This window comes from Labeo rohita, chromosome 7, assembly GCF_022985175.1.
Source record: "Labeo rohita strain BAU-BD-2019 chromosome 7, IGBB_LRoh.1.0, whole genome shotgun sequence".
Lineage (NCBI taxonomy): Eukaryota > Metazoa > Chordata > Actinopteri > Cypriniformes > Cyprinidae > Labeo > Labeo rohita.
This window is the reverse complement of record NC_066875.1, coordinates 15338225-15361258: the sequence shown is the minus strand read 5'-3', so window position 1 is coordinate 15361258 and position 23034 is coordinate 15338225. Positions and strand designations below refer to the sequence as shown.

Below are 23034 nucleotides of genomic sequence, written 5' to 3'. Positions count from 1 at the left end.
TGCTATTGAACTTTTTTTTTTTTTTTTAAATCTAATAATGTAAAAGAGGTCACAATTCAGAATAAACCATTAGATTGTCTGGGTCAATTTATTGTTAAACTTCACAGTCAGTGGCAGAGTTGAATCATGGCACTGAAGGTCCTCATCCGAAAGTATCGCTCCTTTGTGGTGTAGACAGCTTTGTTCTACATCAGGTCACATAGCGTTGAGCATTCCCACCTGCACCTGCTCACACCATTTCCAACTTCTTACAAAAGCATGAAATGACAATAACACCTGTTTTGAGTGTGCTGATGCACTGCACAGCCATCTTTAAATGGGAAAAATCATCTCTGAATCATTCATCTCTGTTATTAAGAGTTTCCATAGTTTAGTGCAATTTAATCTAATATCAAGATGTCTGTGTCATTTGACTGTCTCATGGGATATGGGGATAATACAATGGGACAATATATCATACAGCTGCACAGCGTTCATGTCTAAATCAAACGACGTCAGTACAAAGTATTTAAAAATATTTATTTTGATAAAAAGTCAAGGTTTATTGTAATTACATTCTTACATTTTACATATTATGTATCAAACTTACACATATTTGTGCTCAAAATCATTCAACATCCATAATCAAACTATTATGCAAAAAAATTAATCATACATGTTCACTCCAAAGTAGATTTATATGAAAGCAGTTATCAACATGCACATTATTTGTACAATTATTTAGCATATGAACTCTGTTTTTGTTCAAAGTTTTGTTAGTTTGTGCATTCAAACAAACATCTGATCATCTAGAACTCAAATCTTTCAACACAGCAACATTTATCAGTCAAACTAAACAAGAGTTTATCATGGCACAATGAATTAGTAAGTGCTATAATGAGAGCTTTTGTTATTGTTTACACTACATTAGAAATCTTGCTTCATGCTGATATTAACAAGATTGGGTTATAATTCTACACCGAGATCAACATGTTTGAGATTCTTCTTGGACTTTTCTACCCTCTGTGTCATATTCCATAAGCTGTTAATATCTTTCGTTAATTTAGTAATAACAATCATATGACTGTATTATAATATCAATTTATCAATGACAACCGTATGACTGTATTATAATATTCATTTATCAATGCTTGGCAACTGCATGGCTTTCAGGACAAACAGATTAATGTCCGCAACAATACTGTTTCCTAAGAGTTTTCCAGCGTGAAGAATTACAGTTTGGCTCGGAGAGATCCAACAGCAGGTTTGTCAGAACAAAACTCGGCCCACCAAGAAGGCCGTTCTAGGACGTTCTTGCCCTGCATGACTGTAGACCACAGGTTTTTGTAGAGCTGAAACACACAAGAAACAGAGAGAATCTGAATCACAAAGTCCTTAATTACAAAACACTTGCACAATGTATGGTCAGGCCATGTGACTAACTATCAGTAACACCTCTTTAATTCTACTGAAACCATGGTTTCTGCTGTATTTGCAGTGCGTTCCTTTTTTTTAAGTGCATTTCTGTATTTGGTTGTGTTGTGAGTATTTGCAGCATGTTTTTGTATTAGGTTGTGTTGAGTATTTGCAGCGCGTTTTTGTATTTGGTTGTGTTGAGTATTTGTAGCGCATTTCCGTTTTTGTTGCACGTTTCTGTATTTGATTGTGTTGAGTATTTGCCGCACGTTTTTGTATTTGGTTGTGTTGTATTTTGATTTCTGTTTTTGTGTTGAGTATTTGCTGCATGTTTTTGTATTTGGTTGTGTTGAGCATTTGTAGCGCATTTCTGTTTTTGTTGCACGTTTCTGTATTTGATTGTGTTGTGAGTATTTGCTGCATGTTTTTGTATTTGGTTGTGTTGTGAGTATTTGCAGCACATTTCTGTATTTGGTTGTGTTGTGAGTATTTGTAGCGCATTTCTGTTTTTGTAGGACGTTTCTGTATTTGGTTGAGTATTTGAAGTGCATTTCTGTATTTGGTTGTGTTGTGAGTATTAGCAGTGCATTTTATATTTGGTTGTGTTATGAGTATTTGCAGTGTGTTTCTGTTTTTGAAGCTTGATTCTGTATTAGGTTGTGTTGTTAGTATTTGCAACGTGTTTCTATTCTTGCAGCACATTTCTGTATTGGGTTGTGTTGTGAGTATTTGCACTGCATTTCTGTTTTTGCAGCACATTTTGTATTTGGTTGTGTTGTGAGCATTTGCAGCGTGTTTCTGTTTTTGAAACACAGAAATGGATGCCCATTTTCCACAAGTTGATAAGTTGAGCTGATTCTTAATAAAAAGTCTATAACATACTTTGGTTCAAATTTAAGTGGTAGTGTAAAAAACACCCTTTTTACCATATCAAAATCAGCTCCGCAGAAATCAGCCCATTCTGTTGCATGTTCCTTTAAATGCAAATAAGCTCTGCTCACCCCGCCCCTCTCTTCTGTGGAGTGACAAGCCGTGCTCTGTTTACTTTATCCGCTAAACTTGCTAACTAGCTCATTATAAGGAAAGGCGATTGCAAAGATTTATAAAAAAAAAACATTATTCTCACTTCTGCTGTAGGTGAAAGTGGATCACGAATGATTCGCACAAACATCGATGGATATATGTAGATTGGAAGGCGCATTCCCTTCACAAACAAACATAATCCACTGCATCTTCAGCGGCTCAGATGTCGGGAGTAATTACATCCAACAACAGAACACCTCAATCGCTTAGGAGCCATTCTTGTCTATGTCCCTGCTCCGCCATCGAAACAATGGCGATCGGACTGTAGTCTTTGGTTACAGCTCATTCAGGCCAGGTCTAAGGTAAGACGCCATTGTCAATCAAACTATCGTGGAAGCGGCCTCTGTTGGTGTGATATCACACAGACAAGAAGCTGAGAATGACTTGGGGAAAGGGGAAAATATTTTTACAGATTAATTAAAAACCACTGGGTGGATTTTTGTCATAGGGTAGATGTGTACACACACTGCCAACACACAATTATGTGCAACAACATGTAAAAGTAAACTTTGCATCTGATGACCCCTTTAATTTGCTTAAGCTTTTTCCATTTGCATGTGTTTTCTTAAGTTGCTGCGCGTTGAGCTCTCTTGGCATTTAGATATTTGTACTGAAAAAACAAAAATACTGAGGAAGACATTAATGTTTTGGAATGTATGCCACATTTAATGTCATCATGACTTTATGAATTTAATACTTTCTGCTCAGATTTAAGGCTTTTCAAGTTATTAATTTGTGGAAGGGTGAATTCAGACTTTTAAGACCCGCAAAAAACCCTAACAGTCAAAAAACAAGCATATGGAAGGCTTTAATAAATAAGGCCTCCTTTTTATCAGAACCTCAGATGAGTCAGAAAATGAACTCAATGCCGAGTTTCCAGTAAACATCTCCTCAACTGTAAACATAAAGTGTCTCACTCAGCAGGGAAATCAGTATAAAGGTCTCTGTGTCAGTGGGGTCTGTGTGTGTGACTACTCTACTCTGTCTAGTGTTTCAGAAAAGCTCTGTTTTTTCTTAAACTTAGAAATGTATGGCCTGCCAAACAAGTGCTGAAAGAATATGACTGGAGGAATGAGTCAGTGACCATAATGTCTAGTCAAAATATGTTTCTAAAGGGATTTAGGGCAGTACAATGGAACCCCCCCCCCACCCAGATTTTCCAATTGCTGGGAATTAGTTTGTTTTAATTAACTTGTCTACTTGTTTCTTGTTTTGTGAAAAGATGAAATAAATGCACCACCTAAAGTTCTAATAATTGTTTACTTTATTAGGTGATGTTGACTTAACCCCTCTTATATGATACATTAAGCTGTAATATTTTACAGTAAATACTGCATCTTCACTAGCTGTCAGTCTCAGAGGCCAACATATTTAACAGACTTGCATGAAAATAATTCCGTTTAGAAAACACCTTTTTATATTTCCAAATCTGTAAACAGCATGTATAATTTTATAGTATAATTATGTATTTTCCCCATAAAAACTAAATATGTGAACAGTACTTAAAAAAAATATAAAATGATGTACACTTACATGAATACACAAAATTTTGGAATAATTAAGATTTTTTAAATCTTTTTAATCTTTAAAAGTATTTTATGCTCTCCAACTCTGTACTTATTTAGTAAAATACAAGTATTACAAATATTACTTTGCTAGGACACCTGTATGAACTTAAAGGAACTGACTTCATACAGATTATCCACTAAACCCTTGCGACCAGTTAATTAAAAGTCACTGAAAAAATGGGTAAGAAGATACTTTTTTGGAGTCACTGTAAATTAGATGATCACTTCTGCAGCTTTCAGAAACATTTTGTCTACATTAAGCGATTCCACAGTCACAGTGGAGGACTGGCGAGTCCTCTTTCTCAATTGCACATGTGTGCCTTTGTATGCGTTCTCTTACCTCACCATCTGCTTTGCCAATGGGCGAGTTCAGGATGAAGTCAGGAGGAGCAATTACATCAACCAGCGCCACAGCATCATCCTTCAGCTAGACATGGAACAAGAAGGCACCTGTAATGTTAAAGCCTTCCTGATGTTTGCATAATCATGCATTTGTGTCTGGAACTAAATTACAGCTAAAACAACACTAACCTGCCCGCACAGAGTGAGAATGGCCGTATGGATGAGGTCAACCGGCTGTCGACCAGAAAAATAACCTCCTAAAAACACAAAGAGACCACAATGACACTCCAAAAAACTACAAAAAGCTATACTAGTGTTTCAGTGTTCGGGTTCGGTAAAATATTTTGTTAACACTTTATTTTGACAGTCCACTTTAGCCATTCTGCTGACTATAAGTCAACTACCAGTCATTAGATTTTTATGGCGCCTTTCCACTGCATGGTATGGCTCGGGACGCCTCGGGACAGCTCGGTACAGCTCTCTTTTGGGGGGTTTTTCACTCTGTACAGTACCTAGTACCTGGTACTTTTTTTAGCACCACCTTGGTTAAGGTTCCAAGCAAGCTGTACCGTGTATTAGTGATGGGTCATTCTTGAATTGGCTCTGTACTAGAATTAGTTCACCTGTTTCGAGTCTTTGGGTTTTTGGAGTAGTACGTTCATCTTATGGGGCCGTCACGTGATGAACGAACGACTCGAACCCCAAGACTCGAGAGATGAACTAATCAATTCTCTTTCTGGCAAAGACTGCATTGGTTAAGCTTATGGGGCTGTCACGTGATGAACAAACGACTCAAACCCGAAAACCTAAGACGCGAGGTGAGCTAATCATAGACTAAAGACCCAGGTAAACAATGAATTAATCTTTTCTGTTTCTTATAGCATTATAGCTTTGTCTTGTTTGTAGTGTGATCAGTGTTTGTGTAAGCAGTAGATGTGTTAGGGAGGTAACACGTAACATTTTAATTGTATTTGCTAAAATGAACAAAATGACTCGGAAAAAAGATTCGTTCATTTTGCTGAACGAGACTCAAAGGTCAGAGTCGGTAAAATGATCCAAACCTTCCATCACTAGTGTGTATGTGACGTGTAACAGACTGAACAAAAATCTAAGCAAAAGTCGTGTAGTCTATTCAAGCCTTAGAATATAATTTGTGTTACATAACAAGTACCAACAGACATTGATGGAAAAACTAAGAACCAATTGCAGAGAACAGTGGTTTACCTTGATACAGGATGGCCATGTGGTTGGTGAGTATCCACAGGCCATAGAGGGCACAGAGTCGCCCCAGCACTGATCTGAGAGCAGCTGGAGTCTGTTCATCCTGAATCAGATCATGGAATCGCTGCAGCACTGTGTGCTCAATATAGGCAATAGCCAAAGAGCGACAATAATACACCTACAGAGAAACAGAAAGAGAAAGATAATTTACAGAAAAAAGTGAATCCAAGAACACAAACTCAAACATGGACTAAATGAAAACAATTTGACCCACATAATCACAAGCTAGGTCATGACAGCAGAATGACAGTCATGACACACAGACGAGACACCAATTAGGATGTTTACAGAGGGGAAAAAATTAAACAAAAAAAGCTTCACGACCTTAGCAATGTGCTTGTGTTTGTGTCTGGTTGCTAGTCAGTGACCCTCTGTGTTTGGTGGTTGCTGGGTCAGTATTATGTGTGAAGGTCTGTTTTATTGATTTCTGTCCTCACTGCAGATTTTAAGACAATCTATGTCACATACGGTAACCTTCTTGATTTCGACACATCTATTCTTGTTTGTGTCTCCAAAATGCTCTAGTTAAACTCGCTCGCACGTCTCAAGGTGGAGACACGCATTGGACGGTGTCCAAACTCCACTCATTATATCATATGACATTTAAGTGACTGCTTGTTTTTGGCTAGAATAGACCCTCATAACACACACATACACACCCATAGTGACCCCAAAGAGTATTTGAACATTTAAGCCACATTTTTAAAAAGTACGTCATGGCTTTAGACAAAACAAAATATCAAGCCAAATGGAATTTATCTTATAGGAATGAACACTTTTGAAAATAAAATTAACAAGTTTTTTTTTTTTTTTAAATGGTAAATGTTTGTGTCCAAATCATTTTTTTGGGTGTGCATGTGATCTAACTGCTGTGTTTCATTACTGTGCCGACGTCAGATGTGGTCCAACCGTGATCCGTTCATATCATCCGAAACATGATGCGAGTACCTTTCACCCTACAGAGCACCTATATGGGTCTAAATGAACCTGATATGGCAAAAAGACTGTAAATCCTTCAAGATGTGGAGGTCCTACAGCGGCCCTTTGAAATGCCCAGTGTGATGTAGATTTGTAGCTCGGTGGAATAGATATTAAGTAAGGGATATGTCTGAGCCAAGTGTCTGTTCATTGTTAAAGACATGTCTGTGGAACCAGAGGTCTGTTTTATATTAGATATAAGTCATAAACGGGACGACACTGTACAGAAGGTATTAATGGGAAACCTAGGGTGCACTATCCCCACAATTCAGCCTGATGCTGAAATATTAACAAAAACAACATTCCATGCACCCATGAATAACAACAGTAACATCTACATGGTGAAACATGATTCTTGAATGGATGTCTACCATAACTATAACTTTCAGTCAAAAGTCTTAGTTCAGATAAGCCTTAGTTAAGGACTTTAAGACAACACTAAAACACTGAGCATTAACAGCAGATGTGTGTATGGTTGTCTAGGGTGAATTCAGGTAAATTAGTCCAGCTCTTGACATGAGACGAATGGCCTATATACAGTAGATAAACACTGTGTGGTTTTGATGTTAAAAACATTAACAGATGTACACTGAATTAATAGGGAAAAGGCCAGTAAAGGTGTTTATACACAGAGTGATATCTGTATACCGTTCAAATGTTTGGGGCTAGTAAAATAAAATAAAATAAAATAAAATAAATTAAATTTCATTATTTTTTTTAACAAAAAATATATTGTTCTGTTCTACTGAACTTGCTATTCATAAAAAAAATCCTAAAACATTAAGCAACCATTTTCAACACTGATAATAAGTGTTTTTTTGAGCAGAAAAATCAGCTTTACAATGATTTTTTTTTAAGATATATTTTTTGCCTTTATTAGCATAAGACAGATGGCAAAGTTTTTTTAAATATCTAAAAGTACACTTGAGTCAGTCAGTCAAGCATTATAATATGACATGATAATAATTTAGATAACAAAACTACTATGAATTATACTGCTAATAACAATATAAAACACACTAAGGATAAATGAGCTGCTGGGTTCATGAATATTAATCACATTGTCTGCGTTCGCTCGAATTGATTTGCTGAAATCAAAATGAGGGATGATAACAGGTGAGCGCTAGCCAATGAGATTGCCGTTTGCGCATTAGTTCCACCTACTACCGAAGAAACCGACAGTTTTTAAAAGCTGAAGAATTCCAGAGGAACTCTTTTTCTGTATCTTTCTTTGCGTGTGTGATACAAAATGACAGCTAGTCGTGTGCCTTCACACTAGAGTTTACGGTTCGTCAAATACAGGTAAGCTGCGCATCCATTCAGATGAACTGAAAATTAAATTATAACAATATTATAAAAAAATAATGCCACATTTTATTGTCAGTAATGGTAAAGGCGTCGTAATGGGGGAAAAAGTAATTTGTTTGAATACTTGTTACCAAAAAAAAAAAAAAACACCTTTTATTTATTTTTTTTTTTTTTTAGAAAATGACTTATTGTTTCACTAAATAAGACCCTTATTCCTCAGCTGGGATTGTGTAGAGCCATTTGAAGCTGCACTGAAACTGCAGTTTGGACCTTCAACCTATTGGTCACCGTTGAAGCCCACTATACAGGGAAAAATCCTGGAATGATTTCCTCAAAAAAACTTTCTTTGCGGCTAAAAAAAATGAAGACATGAACATCTTGGATGACATGGAGGTGAGTGAATTACTAGGAGATTTTTATTCTGGAAGTGAACTAATCCTTAAATTGTAAGTTTTGCTTAAACAATTTATGGCATGTAAAGAGATTCTAAGTTTTTATGAGGCTGTTAACCATAATCAATATAAGATGATGCATGTAAACACACTCCGTGTGAGGTTTAAGGTAGCTGGGTAATGTGTTTTACAAACCTATAGCATACCTCACCTCTCTCTGAGCTGCCAGTAAACACAGATACATGACATTTTAAAGTCTCATGCTAATAAAGTCAGGATTAAAACATACTTGGCTGTTGTTTCGTGCCTCGAAGTCTCCCAGTCCAGAGGATTTCTCATGAAACAGCTTCCTTCGGCTCTCACCCAGTAAGAAACACACCAGCCACTTATATGCTGCCAGAGGCACTGAGGACATGACGTCACATGATATAATAATATTACAAAGATGAATAGATTATGGAAGAAATTAAATATATCTGAAAAAAATAACAACATAACAACTTCACAATAACTGTATATTTAGTTGAAAAGTGACTGTTAAAACTGAACAAAGTGTATTGGACTGGAATTGGAATTATGTGGAAAGGGCAAGAGAAAAAGGCCACTAAATAAGATAATTAAACAAATATTGAACAGATATTGGATGTATTGTTGGAATAGGTCTGTTTTACAGAGGTTTGGTGCACACAGATGGTAATCATGGATTAGGTATCTGGGTGGGGACTGTGACTAAAGAACAAGAGGTCTCGTGTTTTGGATGGCTGAGGTTTGGACGCATTTCTTTAACTCATGACGCAGAAGTAACCCGAACTCTAAATCCACAGAGAGATGAACTTCAGTGGATTCATTCTATAATAACAGAATAAACAGATGAACTATGCAAAATCAAAATCTACTGACCGAGAGTACAAAGCTTTGACTTATTACTTTGAGATTTATAAACAACAAAACTGCTCTCCCATCTTATAAAGGAACTAATAAATCAGAAAACAACCCTCAATCGTTTCTGAATAAGAAAATAAGATTGTTATGAAAGAAGGTTGTGAAACAAGGCCACGCAGAGTGAAACTCTATTTAAATATCTTCAACTCACTCAATCAAGCAAATTAGTTCTGAAGAAATGAGTGAGTATGATAAATATTTAAAGGTCGATGTTTATGTTGGTATTGATGTATAAAGTGACATGGATTCGTTCTTGATTTTTCTTGCTTTTTTTTCATATTTGTAGATTGTCACAGACTTTTTGGGTAAAAATGCCACAAAGATATTTAAAAGGTGGGGACAAAAAATTATTCATAATTTATGAAGTAAAATAATACTTCAAAATAAATATAGTTGTGCAATATTGCCATTTAATATAAATAAAATAAAATAAAATAAAATAATAAACTTCTTGGACGTTCACCTAAACCTCATTACAAGTCATATTTTTTTCTTAAAAAAACTTTCATAATATATTAGGGATATAAAGGGTTCATTTAAAATCTTACAGGTTTGGGATGACTTGAGGGTGAGCAAATGATGACAAAATGTTTGGTTAAACTATCCCTTTAGTGTGTCATGATTTGGTTGGCCTGAAATGGACTGATTCAAGCCATGAACTGTTATAGGTGAAGAATGAGAGCATTCAAAATGTTGATGCAAAACAGCTGGGATGAATAACAATATTAAAACTGGTCTAGCATTTCAAAACTCCCTGGGGACTTGTCACATGATGCGATAGGTGACAAAAGTCAGTAAAAACTCAAGTAGTCCACTCCCTATCCTCGTCCAATTAAAACGATGATCCTCTGACCCCTGTAACCAGGCAACAACGAGTTGAGTCACCAGCTGAGGAATGATGTCAATAACGAGAGCAGATGTGTAGCAGATGTGCAGCTCGGTTCAGGATGTAAAACTCTCCCACTGGAGCAGTCTGCAGCATCAAGGAGCACTTTTAACAGTAAACCACACAAAAACACAGCGTGACGCAGATTCTCACATTCGCTCAGCGTGCGGTGGGGGTGCGAAAGTTTATGTATTAGATAATGTGTTCAAGAAAAAAAGCATTGTACACACTAACATTGTGGATTACACAAAACCAGCACCATGAAAATGGGATATCAAATTGACACAAGGCTCAGTTTGTTTATTTGCCTTATTCAGAGCATGAATGAATAATGACTCAATAAAACTAAACTGCAGTTTCACTAGCTGAATAACAGAACTAAACTAGACTTGTATTTCTTGAAGAAAATACCAAAAGAAAATGATTAAAGTTTTGGGTTCTGTGCAAATTAAATTCTGCATTAGATCTATAAAATTTGATGAATTAACACATAAACGCAAAACTACTCTTTCATTTTTTAATATGGTTAAACGGACAAAAGAAAAGACCAATACCAATTTGGTATGCAATTAATCACGAGAAAGATTAACCTTAACACAGCATACAAATAGTATAATAATAATAATAATAATAATAATGGTGTCATTAATTTTAATGATTTCATCTTAAATTTCTTTCAAATAAATCTGGGAAAAATAATGTGTGAATTTTTTTTATTATTATTTTAATTGCCATTATTGTTAATGTCTTGGCTACCATTAATGTAAGTTCACTTACTGCACATTAAAAAGCTGTTATAATTGTGTTAATATTTATTTGTAACTGTTAATCAATGCCAAATTATATACATACATTTATCTGATGTTTCTATTTTGCATTTATTAACAGTTACTATATATATATATATATATATATATATATATATATGTGTGTGTGTGTGCGCATGTGTGTGTATAAATATATACATAAAAATTAAATACATTTAATATTTAAAATATCTTTGAGGTTCTACATTAATTTGGAGAATGTGAAAATATATTTGAATACAAATTTTAACTGTTTTTTTCTACTAAAAAACAATGTAAAATTCATTTCAAGGCTGAAATTACTCACGTAACAAAGTTTGAAAGGAGTCTGGAGTTTAGCAGATGAAAAAGAGCACCAGGGGAACAGAGGTAACTGAGGTGAAGCGAATGCTAAATGAGTAATGTGGCTGGGGTGTGCGGTTGCGAAGAATGTGCATATATGTGTCCCTGTTATGGAGAATGTAGAGTTAATGTTGCATACCGGCTGAGTTCATGCACTCTTCCACTGAGCCAACTGTGAACTTGGTCTGCAGAATGCTGTTCATGTCCTCCAAAAAGTTCACAGTCTCAAGAGGGGATTCAATCCTTCCTTTATCTTGATTAAGAGAGAAAAACATAAAAAGCAAGACATTTCAAATTCACTATCGTTCTTCATATTCTGCATACCACTAAAACAATGTCAATTAACAAACACAAAACAACTGTCATTACAAAACTAAAATGGGGAATAAAAGTTAAAACTCTCCTGTTGTACTCAAAAACTGGGTACAACGTTTGTGTTGTTTGTCAAGTTGAACCACACTGTAATTTGCCCAAAATCAACAATATGAAAAACACTGAGTATTCAAGTAAAAACAGAAAACCTTAATTGCCTAGCTTGTAAGAGGCTAGTCTCAGCCTCAAATGTTACGCCCATGGAAACATGGCACACAACATTGGAAACAGTTTCAAACTCATTATCTGATTGGTTGAATTCTACAGGATTTCTGGGAGACGTGCGTGTCACGTTCATTAATGTTACGCCTGGAAACAAAGATATTGTGACGCCGAACCCCCTCACGGAAGAATAAAGCTGTGTTTACATCTGTGACAATTAGCACTTTAGTTTCCAGGATCAACTAAATGCTAGATTTTCAGAAATATGTAGAATATGTTCAGAAGTTTGCAGCATAGACTCTTTCAAATATGTCCAGGAGATTTACACACCGGTCTGTTATTGTGGGGACATTTCCATGTCCCTAAACATGATGCGGCACAAATTGCCTGGCTTCTATAATAAAAAAAATAAAAATAAAAAAAATCACCCATCCAAGTGCACACACACAGCAGTGAGTAGTGAACACACACCCGGAGCAGTGGGCAGCTGTTTTTGCTGCAGTGAGTGGCAAGAAGTTGGGGGTTTCTTTGCCTTGGTGGGTACTAAACATACTGAATCCCTGCTGGTACTGAGATTCGAACCTGTGGCCTTAGGGTTACAAGTCTATCTCTCTAACCATTAAGCTACAACTAACAGCCATTCAAAGTGACCATTGTGACTTTCTGCCATCAGTCTGAAGATCTGGCTACACAAGACTAGTCAGAAACTAAAAATATTTGTGAGAATATAAATATAAATTATGTGAGAAATGTAATAATTCTTATCTATTTTTGTGTTATGTTTTAGATCCTCATTTTTTTATGTTCAAAATTAGCTGCACAGACATAAAATATATATATATTTTTTGCATTTATTTTGTCATGACTATTGCAGTGACTATTTGCACACTGAGGTGCAAATAACTATCTCAGTATAAATAGCATCTAACATTATTTATACTTCGCGTAAGTCATTTTTATTGCTATTTGTACTTCCTTTTTGGTTTATTATGTCTGGTTCTCAAACCCTTGTGAGGGTAAAATTAATTTCTCACACTTCCTTTTAGTGCTGCAACAGTCCAGTAACTGAGATCCAAAGAACTAACAAGCGAAAAACAACCTGTGCCAGACAGATTGTGATTGCCATTTGACTGTGAAATTAATGAGTCTTTTGATTCAGGTAAACTTTGAGCCTTATTTTTTGAATTCTCTATTTCATACTTTACAGTCTGAATGAGCTACAATAAAGGTTTTCTGTTTTGTTTGCTGTTTTTCAAAGTGTTGTTTTATTGGAAAATTGCATGGAAACCACTGGTGTCAATGACACATCTATGTGTTGAAGTGTAGCAAGTATATTTATGACCCAAAATGAAAAACATATAGACAAAATTTCAAGAAGAAAACTGAAAGTGGGTCAAATTGAAAGGAAGGTGTGTAGAGACCTTGTTGTTTGTGTTCAAGCCAGCTGAGTAGGTAGTTGCTGGTCTGCTGCAGGAGAACATTGTTATCTCCCTCATATGTGCAGTTGGGATCGTTATCATCGCGCATGTCTCCCAGCCGGTTCACTTAACAAGAAAACATAAACAGATTAGCAGATAAACAGAAGCTGACTAAAAGTTCTTTTGATATTACACTTGGTGTTTATGCGTCTATTAAACATTTAGTTTACAAGGACTTTAAAAATTCCTTACTGGCAAGGTAACCGTGTCCTCCACAAGCCTCTCGACATTCCTGAATGCCTCGCTGGGCTGTCCACGATCCCAGAGGTTTACTAGCGCACGACATGGCATGGATCTCTCTTCCCAGTTCAGCCTGAGGAGTGACATACACACATGTATATGTGCTCAAAGACTAGAAGACTTTCCATAGACTTTCAGAAATAAGTGATTCAAGATGCTTTCATTAAAAAAGAAGTTTAAGAATGTTTAGTATGGTGTTTACCTGTCTGTCGCTTTTGTCCTTCATTAACAATCCAAATTGAAATTCCACAAAGTTCATGCAGAAGGATCTGGTGAAGTGCTCCAGTGCGTACACTGCTGCCAGGAATGGAATAAGACGCCACTGCTGCAACAGAGGATGGAGCATGTGAACAGTACGGGTCAAAAGACAAGTAGCTCAAAAAATGTGCACATACCCTTAGTCTGATCTATGAACTAGTATGAGGTATACAGTAAGTAACCTTCGGTGATAGCCTGAACAAGAACACTGAGAAGTGGAAGAAAATACTCTCCAAAAAATGTGCTATTGAATGTTCAGTGCAATGTTAAATGGTGCCAATCTGGCAGTTACACGTTTGGTCATACAGTGTATAAAATACACTACCAGTCAAAAGTTTTTGAACAGTAAGATTTTTAAAGTTTTTTAAAAAGGTATCTTCTGCTCATCAAGCCTGCATTTATTTGATCCAAAGTACAGCAAAAACGGTACAATTCTGAATTATTTTTACTATTTAAAATAACTGCTTTCAAATTGAATATATTTTAAAATGTAATTTATTCCTGTGATTTCTCAGCTGATTTTTTAGCATCATTACTCCAGTCACATGATCCTTCAAAAATCATTCTAATATTTTGATTTGCTGCTCAAAAAACATTTGTTATTATTACTATGTTGGAAACAGCCGAGTAGAATTCTTTCTGATTTCTTTGATGAACAGAAGTTCAGAAGAATCTTTGGATCTTTCTATTCATGAAAGAATCCTGAAAAAAAATTTTACTCAACTGTTTTAAATATTGATAATAATAATATTAAGAAGAAGAATGCTTTTTGAACAGCAAATAAGCATATTAGAATGATTTCTGAAGGATAATGTGACACGGAAGATTGGAGTAATGATGCTGAAAATTTAGCGTTGACATTTTTATCTATATCTTTTTTCATGATTTATAGTTATTTTGGATGCACCTTAGTATATGCACTTTCAGTTTACTAATATGCATGGTTAGGGTTCTAGGTGAGATTCAGGGTCAGTACCTTGTTTTTACAGTAAGTAATACATATAAAATGGGACTTTAAAGTGTTACCATTATCTGTTGTAGGTGACTAAAACTAAATATGTTCACATTTCATTTTTAATTTTTTTTACATTTAATTATTTTTGAATTACATTTTAAATGATTTTTTATTCATTTTTATTTTTTGCTTTTAATTTAAGCAAATTAAGGAAGAAAAGTAGGAATTGAAGGAAGACCATGACTAATAAAAGAAGACAATTTCTCTCTGACTCTGTGAAAGACTGTAGTGAAAGACTGTTTTCTTCTGTCATGAAATGTTTCCTCTGGAGAGTGTCAGTATTCTATACCTGTAGCTGATATTCCAGCACTGGAATCTCCTCATCCTCTCTGGGCCCAAACTGTCTGCGTGTGGCAGAGAATCGCACCGCCACAGTCACTGCAAGCTTCAGATTGACCAGTGCCATCCTTGTAATGCCCACCCTGCCGCCTGACAGAGCCCCTAAAGATGCCCCAAATCGCTTATTGAGGTCCTATAATGGTGTATGGTCAGAAAAAAGACAGGACGGAAAGAACCATGATAAAGAATGCGAGGAAAAAGACAAAGAATGTGAGGAAAAAGAAGGGCAAATGATACTTGATTCATTCATCTTTAACCTCTTGCCTCTGTTTGTTTTCAGAAAAAGCCCTTTATGTCTTTCTGTCAGTAATATTGGCTGGTGTCCTGGCTTTCCCTGTGATTAAAAACTCCCTGTTTGTTTGAAATGAAAGCACAGGGATTCCTTCTCGTACATCTTGCATAGCACAGCACAGCAGCTGGAAAAACAGCTGCTGCACAACTGCTTTGTCTTACTGCAAGATTTCTTACTTTTCTTACTGCAATAGATACACACCAAAATAGCTCTATTTTGTCCTACATTCCTAATAACAAAGAAAATACTGTTGCTTTGCAAATATCCTATTTTTGAAAAATGAAAGGTGTTACAATAAGCTTCAATACTTTAATATAGCTAATGCATTAAACTAACAATAAACAATCCTTTTTTTATTTGTGTTAACCTAGGTTAATATGAATTCATAAATACAGGGTACAACGGGGCTAAAAGCACCCCCTAAGAAAAAAATGTGATTTTCACTGTGCCCGAAGAATATGATTGCAGAAAAATACATACATCTGTATTGAACATTTATGGAGGAACATATTGTGTGTGAAATTAAATCATAAAAGTTGTTTATTTAGTCTAAAAAATCTCATAAACGTATGAGGTGCCAAGGGAGGCCTTTTACCCCACACACGGGGTAAAAGGCCCACCAGCATGGGGTAAGAGACACACAGTATTGATACAAATACTTTAACTAAAATAATGTTGTTGTTTTTTTAACAATGTTTAAGTTAACACTTGTTCAAAACAATAAGTCTGTATTATTTTCTGCTTATTTTGATAAATAAAATAATTATTTTTTGTTCAATAAATATAATGTCATTAAAATATGTTAACATAAAACATATATTTTACAGAAACAAAATCATTTCAAAATGTAAAGATTCTGAAAGCATTGAAGGAGATCCCATAATAATTTAATATAGATTTACAGTAGTAACAACAAATGATATTTTATTATATGATAAGATTAATAGCATGTTTTTAAATATGATCGTTTCATTCTAAACATGGTGATTATTTCTAAGATGGACACCCAACATAATATATGATATTTGCTATCTGAATCTAACAATGTCATGTCAACAAATGGAAAAGTCAGTCTTCTATTAATTACCATGTTAATATTGTGCCTTTTAGCCCCAACAGCAGGGGCGCTTTTTACCCCAAATACCATACTTTTACATATTCTTTTGTTATTTAAAAACTGCTGTTTTAATTATCTTAAACAAAACTAAAAATCATTAAGAAGACATTTTATATACAATATATTTAAGATATATTGAATAATTTTAGCGATTCTCATTTGCTACTTAAATCTACAACTTTTGTAAAAACATCAAATATTAGATCAAGCAAGCACAGAACTTTTGCTGCCCGCGATCGCGGCAAGGATCAACCAATAATGCACATGTATGTTGAAAAGCAGGAGTTCTGGAAAGTGCTACGCCACGTTTTTTGCCATATAGTGGTTTAGAGGAACATAATATCAAAGGCGCCTTTTACAGTGTTCAGTGTTCATTTTAGTTCTTAATGCACTGATGTTGAAAATCTGTTAATAAATATAGAATAGCTATTACCAATGTAAATGTATATGACCTTGAAAACGGCTAATTTTCATTACAATAAAAACAGGCAGTATACACAACGAGTCAAAAGTTTTTGAACAGTAAGAATTTTAATATTTTTTTTAAAAAATCAGCTCAGCTGTTTTCAACTAAATAATAATAAATGTTTTTTGAGCAGCAAATCAGAATATTAGAATGATTTCTGAAGGATCATGTACTGGAGTAATGATGCTAAAAATTCAGCTTTGAAATCACAGGAATAAATTACATTTTAAAATATATTCAAATAAAAAACACTTATTTTAAATTGTAAAAATATTTCAAAATTGTACTGTTTTTGCTGTACTTTGGATCAAATAAATGCAGGCTTGGTAAGCAAAAGAGACTTCTTTAAAAACATTAAAAACTTACTGTTCAAAAACTTTTGACTGGTTGTGAATGTAATGTTTATTAGGGAGTTATACAATATTGCTTACTTTAAAAGGTGAAACGTAGCGCCCGTCAGGCGTAACATCTCCTGTTCTGTTTAGCAAGTTTTCCCGAGGTACTCTCACATTGTGGAACATTGCAAAACTGACAAAAACAAAATCACTAATTTATTTTAGACATAACAAAAATTTGTTTTGTTAAATGACTACAATGAAAAGTATACGGAAAAATAACATCTTCATTTATAAAAACAGAAGGATATACTATGGAGATGAAGCGAGACCGATATCAGATGGATATATCCATGGTTTTCTGTTACCGCCATCTAATGACCAAATACTGTAATCACAACAATCCAGCAGTAAACTCACCCATTATCCAGACCGTTCTGACCCAGTTTCTTTCCCATATCCCCAACCATCACTCCTGGCATTGCCAGCAAGGTCTTTGGATCCCTGACCTAAAAATGTAATTACATTAAAACCAAATTATTCACAGCTGCTCTAACAAGACAAGCAAATGAACTGAAAAATGTATTTTCACACATACTTGAACTACAAAAGAGTGAAGGCCGTGGCATTGCCCGTCAGGGGTGTAAAGCTGTGCAAATACAACTGAATGAGTGGCCGTCTTTCCCAAGTTCCCCACCCAGAACTTTGCTGCTTCAAAGTCTGGAGAGTTTAAAACAAACTCCTGTGGATTTTAAAACAACATAAATGAGCTAGGGCCATCTAAAATAATTAAGCAGGAATAACAAAGGAATAACAAAAACCAGGTAAAAGAATAATAAGAAAGCTTTTTTAACGACAGATTGCTTTGTGTGCTACAAAGAGGATTCAGCAACAAGCGAGGGATAGTTTGAGATATTTTCTGTCTCTAAAATGTTCCATTTTGTCAGATTGTTATTTGAATTATACAGATAACATATAAACACTATGATATATTTAGTATAGTTTCTAATACTTCAGCTATCATGAATAAACAATAAACAATAGTATTTATTACTCTGCGAATGTTAACTTATTGTTTTCCTTTAATTTTAACATTTTAATATTATTACCTTAACATTAACCTACATGAATAAATCAATATCCCAAATCTCTATGATATGCCTGCAGTGTTTTTAGACTTGCATTATATCTTTGGGCAAACGTAGAGAACATGTTGTTGCATCGGGTACTGGAGTATACTGGAGTACCTGAGTGCTGGGGTCATATCTGGCTGTTGTCCTCAGAGCTCTCGTGTTGCTGCCATGGCTCAGCTCTGTCAACGCAAAGCATCCAAATGTCTAAACAGACAGACACAATATTAATATGCTGTCATGTGGTTTGCCATGACTAACGTCAAAGGCAACTTGCTGGTTTGTATACACACACACACACACACAAACATACGCAAATACGCAGCACCCTGGAACTTCCTGTTTATGGCCTAATACTGAGTTTGCGCGTCATAATGTCCTAGTTGTATGGAAGGTGAATAATGACTAAATTCAAATGATAAAACTGCATATTCTGGTAACACTTTATATAACCTTCTTCAGGTAACCTTTTTAATGCATTAACTAGCATTAACTAACAATACACAATAGATTTGTTATAGTATTTATAAATGTTTTTAAAATTAGTTAAAGTACTCCTGTTTGTCGTTAGTTCATACATTCAAGATGCACGTTTGCTCAGTACACTGAACTTGAGAAGCATTTGGTTTAATTTTTATGGCTGATATGGTTTTATATTTGTTGCATGCCATAAAAAACAGATAATTTACCATCATTTGCTCAATGTCTTTCACAAACATCAAGTGTCTCTGAGATCCTGTGTTTGACACTGTGGCTCCAAACATCTAAAAAAGATGAAGACAAAATGCAGATTTAAAAGGTTTTTAAATAAATAATCATCACAAATATTAATGTATTAAACAATATTGCCTGGTAATTTTACGAATAACCCAGAAAAAAATAAATATCACTTAAAACAATTACTTTACCGATTTCAGTATGGCTTCATTCCTTATCCATAATATGTAAAGGATTACAAGCTATTCTTGAGAGGATAGTGTATTGAGCTCCCACAATTCGGGGTCTCTAAAGGGCATGTGAAATAGGCGTACCCCTTTGTTAAGGAAGTACTTGGCTCCCAAGGACCAGTCATACATTCCCAGGCAGTCATTGAGGATTGTCAGCTTCCATGGGTTCTGCATGGCGTCATCTCGTGTTACAAAGTCATATTTAAATAACTGTTTACAGCGGCGGAAGGTGAGCTCTCGCTTCTGCTCCACTGGGATGTCCTCCCCAGGTTGCCGGGCAAAGAGCGGGTCACTCTCCAGTGTTCTGAACACGTGCTGCTGCTCAGAGAGAAAAACAGAGAGAGCTGAGATAAAATATATATGAATGACTGTGGACTTGTGATTAGAGAAACTAAGCTTTTCGAAACTTTGTATCAACTGAACCAACTGCGTTGCAAAACAGACCACTCAAAACACCACAGGTTGGCAGCACCTGCTGGTCAAAGCGATATAAATGCAATGAAAGCTAAGCACAGGCATGTATAATTACGGCTTTACACATTCCAATTATAAATGTTTTCATAAATGTGTAATTAATTATATGCTATCTACAAATAATTAAATACCATTAAATATAAATGTTCTGTAACATTTGTGTTTCTTTCAGAGTATTAGTAAACTGTCTGCGTAATATCTTCTAACACTCTTCTAAACTCTGCAATTATATGTCAACTTATTCTATTAACCCTAAACCTAACCTAACAGTCTGCTCTGAGAGTTAGTAGACATGTAGTTGCAAATTAATGAGAATTAGTTGACATGTAGTTGCAAAGTTACTAATAGTTAGTAGAATGTATAAAGTGGACTATCGAAATAAAGTGTAGTTCTGACCTGAATAAGATATTTCACATAAAAGACGTTTACATAATAGTCCAAGAGAAAATAATAATTGAATTTATAAAAAAAAAAAAAAAAAACCTGTTCAAAAGTTTACATACACTTGATTCTTAATACTGTGTTGTACCTGAATGACCCACAGCTGTGTTTTTGTTTTGTTTTGTTTAGTATATAAGGTTATAGTAACATAATAAGGTTATTGTAAGGTAAGCTTAGTGATGCTTTAGAAGGAAAAACAATGCATTAAAAGCCAGGGGTGTAAACTATTGAACAGAGTGAAGATGTGTACATTGTACATTTTTGCACATCTTCATTCTGTTTAAAAGTTTACACCCTGGCTCTTAACGCATTGTTTTTCCTTCTGGGGCATCAGTGAGCATTTGAACCTTCTGTAATAGTTGCATATGAGTCCCTCAGTTGTCCTCAGTGTGAAAAGATGGATCTCAAAATCATACTGTCATTGTTGGAAAGGTTTCAAATACATCAAAATACTGAAGAGCCAAAGAATTTGTGGGACCTGAAGGATTTTTCTGAAGAACAGCAGGCAGTTTAACTGTTCAGGACAAACAAGGGACTCATGAACAGCTATCACTAAACAACAACAACAAAAAAAACAGTTGTGGATTCAGGTATTAACACAGTATTAAGAATATGTAAACTTTTGAACAGGGTCATTTTTTATAAACTCAACTATTATTTTCTCGTGTGGACTACATGTAAACGTCTTTTACGTGAAATATCTTATTCAGGTAAGTACTAAATAAAAAAAATAACATGCATTTTGTATGATCTCTCTTATTTTTGTAAACTTTTGACCTCAACTGTAATTGCTGTTTAAAATAAAATATTTAAAAGATATTATTAAAATTAAGATTTTCATATTTATTATATGGTTTTATTTGTAAAAAGATGAGCAAAACATAAACATTTTACCTTGAACGATATGATTTCATCACCCTCCAGAAACTGTAACATTTCCTTCCAGCTGAAGGATGCTTTCTTCCTGTAGATATCCAATGGACCACTGGGAAGGTCTGGGATGCCTTCATCCATTTTCTCTCCCAAAATGTATTTAGCATCTGTGATGGCTGGTGCACTCATGTTCTGATGCAAAGGCACTTGAAAACCTTCAGGAAGAAACAGACAAACATGACAAAAATCAGTCATGTTTACAACACAGATAATGATAACTCTTATGATTTTGCAGTAATCTACTGAAGTTGCAGAATGTTTAGTAAATGTCTGAATCTGCCATTTAGGGTTTTCCAGTTAACAATCAATATGTCAACATATTTCTATGCTACACCTGCATTTCACAAACTTTATTTATCATTTGCAGGACTTAGATCTGTGGGGTTAACACCTATGTTCTAGTTATCAGGCCAACTCAATGCAAAGTTCAATGTCAGTTACAAAACCCTCTTTCACAAAACAGCTCAAACACTGTTACCACCACGTTTCGGGGGAAATTTAAGTCGTTTACGATGGGTTAAAAAGTCATATGGCACACACCATTTCACTCTGCATATACATATAGATATACATGTCACACCATTAAAATAAACAAGCCCCACCGGCCATTTATTACTGCTCTAGCACGCTAACTAACGTCACTTCACCACTCACAGACAGTAAAGAAAATGTTTTAAAAAGTGCATTGTTTGCAGAAGGATTTGCTTTCATATCACTAGTTTGATTAGTGCTGAAATAACATTTGTCTTACTTTGTCCCGTAACCTCGAGAGCTACTCAGCACTGCCCCTTCGGAGGAGGAAGTGCTCATGTGACCACATACACCAATCACAGAAACGCTGCTGCTTAAAGGCCCACTGCACAGCACGAAACTAACCTTTTACTATTGAAAAACACCTGTGCTCTGGGTGAAAGCCAGCGTCATAAAGGTGTACCTAAAGCGTGATACCTTTGGGATTTTTGGTATAAACCAACAGGTTATGTTCCCAGATAGTGGCAATATTGTAAAAAAGGTCTTTGTATTTTATTTATACATCTTCTGTAATACTCAATGATAAATCAAAGTGTTTTACATAAACTTACTTTTAAAAAAATCATAAAATAAACATAACAGCTAAATAAAAATTAACTGACTAAATTAATAAAATAACAATAAAAACCAAGAAATGAAACTGATTATATAGATTATAAATGTATTTCAAACATTTAGAAAAACTATCAGAATATAATAAGATTATAGAAGACGCGCAGGGCAATAAATACTGTTAAATATTCTGAAACATGAAAGTATTTTGGCACACACAAAAGGCTCTGTTTTGAGTTGTTAACATGATTTTGTACACCAGGGGACGCTGTTATGCAGCTCTACAGAAAGACACAAGTGCTATGTGTATTTCTTGCCTTGCACTTGCTTTATTTACTTCTTTTGGGTTTTGGATTTCCATTCTGTTAACGGGGATTTTTGCCGCGATATGGCTATTGAGTATCGGCAACACTAGAAAGGGAACTTTGGAAGGAAATGTAATAACCACATTACGTGTAAAGGGAATAGAGATGCCAAAAAATACTTTTCCAAAGAACATCTTTATTCTGAATTATTTATTATTAGAAGTAGCATATAATTTTTATTTATATTTCCATTCCATTCATGCCACATGCATGCATAGAGTAATCATTTCTCTTTTCAAGGTAAGGTAGATTAAAACATACAGC

The 23034-nt window shown here is 35.0% G+C and overlaps 1 protein-coding gene across 1 annotated transcript; it reads right to left on the bottom strand.

Moving 5' to 3' along the window:
- Positions 1–517: 517 nt before the first annotated feature.
- On the bottom strand, positions 518–22130 carry acox3 (acyl-CoA oxidase 3, pristanoyl). Its single transcript, XM_051115458.1, has 18 exons — positions 22074–22130; positions 21284–21477; positions 19559–19792; positions 19217–19291; positions 18645–18734; positions 17996–18139; positions 17818–17906; positions 17494–17590; positions 15138–15320; positions 13778–13900; positions 13528–13648; positions 13279–13401; positions 11463–11576; positions 8637–8752; positions 5613–5787; positions 4578–4645; positions 4387–4473; positions 518–1331 (listed from the first exon to the last, which is right to left on the bottom strand). Exons 2-18 carry the CDS (start codon positions 21449–21451, stop codon positions 1212–1214), a joined length of 2127 nt encoding a protein of 708 aa, XP_050971415.1. The 5' UTR covers positions 21452–21477; positions 22074–22130; the 3' UTR covers positions 518–1211.
- Positions 22131–23034: the final 904 nt, after the last annotated feature.

Excerpts from the sequence above, each read along its gene's own strand:
- acox3 (XM_051115458.1), bottom strand. The coding sequence starts at position 21,451 with ATGAGTGCACCAGCCATCACAGATGCTAAATACATTTTGGGAGAGAAA. Across the intron at positions 17,907-17,995 it reads TTCACTCTTTTGTAGTTCAA|GTCAGGGATCCAAAGACCTT; the intron begins GTATGTGTGAAA and ends TTACATTTTTAG. Across the intron at positions 13,649-13,777 it reads AGGACAAAAGCGACAGACAG|GCTGAACTGGGAAGAGAGAT; the intron begins GTAAACACCATA and ends GTCACTCCTCAG.